We start from the raw sequence: 5,036 nt of genomic DNA on the forward strand, positions 1-5,036 counted from the left end.
ATGTAGGCTGGTTTGGGGCGCATAATGTTGTTTAAATAGGGTGCAAACCCTTGAAATTAGGGTTTCATCCAGACTGACAGACTCGCTGAGTCCAAGAATATGGACTCTTTGAGTAGCCAGCTTAAAACGCGTGCAAAACCCGTCTCTACTCGACGAGTTGGGCTACAGACTTGTCGAGTACCCCTTAAGAATTGAAAATTGCTTTATTTAAATCACATACCAGAAATGGGGCGTTACACATACGCATCTTGTCAAACATTCCGTTCATATCCTATTACTATACGATGATATCTTTGTTAACAAACATATACTAAGGGCTTTATTGAAAGTATTTAAGTACAATATCTTCTTTTTTGTTCATAAGACCAATAACGTTTATGAATCTCCATTAAATAATGTCACATACATGACATATTCTTTTATAAGCATTTTCCGTTTTAACATTTATATTCATCCCATAAGTTAAAAACCATAATTTAAGAACAAACGACTTACACGAGATACACACAAATATGACTTCATATAACGGATATTTGTTAATACTTTCAGGCTTTAGCCCCAAAGACCAAAAAGAAATACTATAGTAAGTTTGCGACCAAAAATGCAAAATAATCACTCATTAAACTAGATCTGTAAGTTGAGTATAAGTCAAGGGATAAAACTTACACTTTACCCTATTGTTTTATTTGAGGACAATTTATAGAATCTCACATTCGATGCCAATATCTCTAACATTCCACACCTACGACGTCGTATAGGGCTCATTTCCACTAAATACCTATTTATTCACGCCGTAGTCGCTCGTTTGTCTTGGTCTTCTTTCTCACATGACAAAACTATCCATAACGCTCGTGACTATATATAGAGAGAGAAAGTAGAGAGAAGAGGCATAGAGCTCAAGAGCTATGGCGTTCTCTAGGGTTTATACTGCACTTTTCTTCTGTGTTTTTGCAATCATATCATCATGTGTCTCGATCTCTTCTGCTACCGAGGCGGAGAAAGAATATGTTTTGACTTTGGATCACTCAAATTTCACAGAAGTCGTGTCTAAACACAAATTCATCGTCGTTGAGTTCTACGCTCCTTGGTATAAATCTATCTACTTAATTTATCTTTCATTTACTGTTTGTTATGATTCGATTAATTTGTTCTGATTTATAATTAACAAACTTACTGTTTTCTGCAATTGAGTTGAAGTTTGTGGAAAAATGTTTGACTGTTCTTAATGTCTTCAATTTGGATTTTAAGGGCTCGCAATTTTGCATGTATGTAGATCGATTTGTTCGTGTAATTGTTTGTGAGTTATTGAAGAATAAATTCTGTTTCTGTGTGCGTTCGTTTGTGTTTTTAGACACAGATCTAACTTTATAGATGCATTTATGGGTAGAATGGAACCGAGAAAGAGATTGAAGCATTCAGATCAAGTTTTGTTTGTACAGTTCATGCAAATAGATGTGCGATTGAACAACATTTTATCAAATCTGTGATAATTTGTAGAATTTTCAAAACTGAATCGGGTCCATATATTCCGTTGTATCTAATAACGTTTAGACCAGCTTTTGTTTGACTGATCTGGAATTCTGGATCTGGTTTTAAAATATTACAAGAAATCTTAGTTAATTGATTATTAAATGTCACACGTATCTCAGACACTTTGCTTTAGAAAGTTGGTTTTAAATTGTATGACCTCCCCCCTTGTTAATTTCTGATGTATAGGGAATTCTTTTTAATAAATCCACTCACCTACTATCATTTCTTATTACTTTTCTCAGCTTCAATTTGTATCAGTAGGTTTGGAATTGCATATATCTAAGTTCATTCATTTAAAATTCTCCTTGTTCAATAAAATCAGTTGCTTACATTTATAAATTGCATCCTGCCATTTTCAACAGGTGTGGTCACTGTAAGAGTCTAGCTCCAGAGGTATCTATCTATCTATCTTGTTTCTCAAATTGTCCACTTATAAACACAAACTATCTTTCTTGAAACACATAATGATTTCATTTTTCACTTGAAACTTGTTATGTGCAGTATGAAAAGGCAGCATCTGTGTTGTCAAGCAACGATCCTCCAGTTTATTTGGCAAAGGTTGATGCCAATGCTGAAGAAAACAAACCACTTGCACAACAATATGAGATTCAAGGTTTCCCTACAATCAAGATCTTGAAAAGTGGAGGAGAAGTTGTTCAAGACTACAAAGGCCCTCGTGAGGCTGATGGTATAGTGGAATACTTAAAGAAACAAGTTGGTCCTGCATCATTTGAAATCAAAACTCCAGAAGATGCAGCCACCCTTATAGATGAAAAGAAGGTCTTTGTGGTAAGCTTTTCCATTCCTTTCCCAATTCCATTCCTTTCCTAATTCCATTCCTTTCCCAATTCCATTATAAGAAGGCCTTACATGTTTAATGCACAATACAGGTAGGAATTTTCCCAACATTCTCTGGTGAAGAATATGAGAATTTCACAATCTTAGCTGACAAGCTGAGATCAGATTATGATTTTGGGCATACTACCAATGCTGAACTCCTTCCACGTGGGGAATCACCAGCCTCCACCCCAACAATTAGGTTACTGAAGCCCTTTGATGAACTATTTGTTGATTTCAAGGTATTGCCACTTGTACACTTGTACCCTATCTTCTTATGGCTAGGGTTAAATGCAAGATATAACAATGTATATTAGGTAGATTTTTCAAAGTATAATGTCTAAATAAAAGTATATTGAACTTACAATGCTATACTTGGGTGGATTCTTTGTTTCTTTTAAAATATAAAAATAAAACACTTGTGACAAATTTATTAACATTTGCTTTGTGATGTTTCAGACATTTGAAGTTGATGCCTTGGAGAAGTTTATTGAAGACTCCAGCATTCCTCTTGTGACACTCTTTGACCAAAGTCCATCCAACCAACCATTTCTAATCAAATACTTTGAAAGTTCCAATGCAAAGGTATATGCCATACTTATTTGTTTATTATTATAGCATTCTACTTTCATTTCTTCATATTACAACATTTTACCATGAAAAATCCACATCCAAACACAAAGCAATTTTCCCTTCTATAATTGGATGATTTTTTTTCATATCACATTGTCCTAATAAGAACAAAATGATAGTGCATTGCTATTTCTTGCATTTAGGCCTTTAACTTTCAATGTGTTTGTTGTGTGTAGGCTATGTTGTTTCTTGATTTCAGTCATGAGCAAATTGAAAGTTTCAAGTCAAAATACAATGATGTTGCTGGTGTATACAAAGGAAAGGGATTAAATTTCCTCATTGGTGATGTTAAGGCTAGTCAAGCTGCTTTGCAGGTAAATTATATATATTTTTTTCATTTTTCATCGTTTTCTTTGAATTTGACTGATGTTTGACTTTCCTGTTGACCTGGATGTGATGTGATGTGCAGTATTTTGGGCTTAAAGAAGACCAATCACCTGTCCTCATTGTACAAAACAGTAATGGTCTCAAGTTTATTAACTCAAATGTTGAATCTGATCAAATGGCTCCTTGGTTGAAGGACTATGTGGTATAAATAATAACAATAATTATAATTATATATTTTTTTATGCTCATTTATTATCGACTAATATTTTGTTGGGTTTTTTGTAGGATGGAAAAGTGAAGCCCTTTATAAAGTCGGAGCCTATTCCAGAAACCAATGACGAGCCTGTGAAAGTGGTGGTTGCTAATAGCCTTAAAGACATGGTTTTGGAGTCCACAAAGAACAGTAAGATATTTAAAAATATATTTTAAGTATTCATGCGTTAAGTCATTCTATCTATATCAAGTAAAATGACATATGAACCCCTCGTTGTTTGTTGACAGTTCTACTAGAGATCTATGCACCATGGTGTGGCCATTGCAAGAAACTTGCTCCAATTTTGGACGAAGTTGCTGTCTCCTTTGAAAACGACGCTGGTGTCATGATTGCCAAATTCGTAAGTTCTCACAACACCGAGAATACTTTTTTTTTTTTTTTTTTTTTTAATGACGAGGGTATTTACGTCTTTTTTCACACACGAGAGAGATCAAGATCATGTCCGGTTTCACCTTTATGGGTGGACGTGGAACAAAAAAAACGCGATTTTTGTCTGATTGAGATGAGAGTCAAGAGTCTCAGACGAATGTATGCCAAACACAGTATAAATTGTAGAATTATTTAAAGTTTGTTTTTGGTGTTTATTAGGATGGATCAAACAACGACATTCCAAGTGATACGTTTGAAGTTCAAGGTTACCCGACGTTGTATTTCAGAACCTCAAGTGGAAAAGTGTTGCCATATGATGGGAACAGAACAAAAGAAGATATTATCGAGTTCATTCAAAAGAACCGTGAAGGCGAGATTTCTCAACCAACCACAACAACCGAACCAGCAAAAGATGAGCTATGAAGAGTTTTCTTTTCCCATCCGTAGTTCAGTTTCATGTACTCTTTTAAGTTTTGAGACTTTTTAAGTTAAAATTGCGGATATTATCCTTAAATTAGTTGTGTACCAAACCGCCACCTCCACCACCACCACCGTTGCCACCATGGCCACCACCGGGTACTTTTGTAATGCATGGTATGAATAAATGTTTGGCTAGAATGAATATAAATAAAATGAAAACGAAACTACTTTTTCAAAATTGTTGCTTCATTGGAGGAGGTTTTTAAAGTAATCATTAACTATAACAGGAAACTTACTTGATCTGAATTACGAATACAGTAAACGGGTAGAGGTCTCATGTCATGAGATAAAATTTCGTAAATCTATTTTATGCTTTCAGGAATTAACGAGGGAACATATATGGTGATACTTTTGTATGTAAAGGATATATCAAAACATGATGTTTCATGCCCTTGTTTTGGCGTTTATCTGAAATTACAAGAAATAAATAAACGGATTCTTTTGGTCTTTGGATACGTTGGTAAATCTATATTCTCGTAGTAGTGATCAAATAAAGCCATAGACCAAATGTCATTCCTCCTCTCTCCCCCCCCCCCCCCCCCCCCCCCCAAAAAAAAAAAAAAAAAAAGCTAAGTGGATTTTGATT

At 34.8% G+C, this 5,036-nt stretch overlaps 1 protein-coding gene across 1 annotated transcript; it reads left to right on the forward strand.

Moving 5' to 3' along the window:
• Positions 1-812: 812 nt before the first annotated feature.
• On the forward strand, positions 813-4,628 carry LOC111897595 (protein disulfide-isomerase). The gene is made up of 10 exons (XM_023893544.3): positions 813-1,087; positions 1,893-1,923; positions 2,032-2,319; positions 2,421-2,609; positions 2,827-2,952; positions 3,177-3,314; positions 3,410-3,529; positions 3,613-3,730; positions 3,829-3,941; positions 4,190-4,628. The coding sequence occupies exons 1-10, from the start codon at positions 906-908 to the stop codon at positions 4,391-4,393; spliced, it is 1,509 nt and encodes a 502-aa protein (XP_023749312.1). The 5' UTR covers positions 813-905; the 3' UTR covers positions 4,394-4,628.
• The last annotated feature ends 408 nt before the right edge of the window (positions 4,629-5,036 follow it).

Source organism: Lactuca sativa, chromosome 5 (assembly GCF_002870075.4).
Source record: "Lactuca sativa cultivar Salinas chromosome 5, Lsat_Salinas_v11, whole genome shotgun sequence".
Classification (NCBI taxonomy): domain Eukaryota; kingdom Viridiplantae; phylum Streptophyta; class Magnoliopsida; order Asterales; family Asteraceae; genus Lactuca; species Lactuca sativa.

Coding starts and splice junctions, on each gene's coding strand:
- LOC111897595 (XM_023893544.3), top strand. CDS start 906: ATGGCGTTCTCTAGGGTTTATACTGCACTTTTCTTCTGTGTTTTTGCA. Junction 3,530..3,612: donor CTTGGTTGAAGGACTATGTG/GTATAAATAATA, acceptor GGTTTTTTGTAG/GATGGAAAAGTGAAGCCCTT. Junction 3,731..3,828: donor TTTGGAGTCCACAAAGAACA/GTAAGATATTTA, acceptor GTTTGTTGACAG/TTCTACTAGAGATCTATGCA.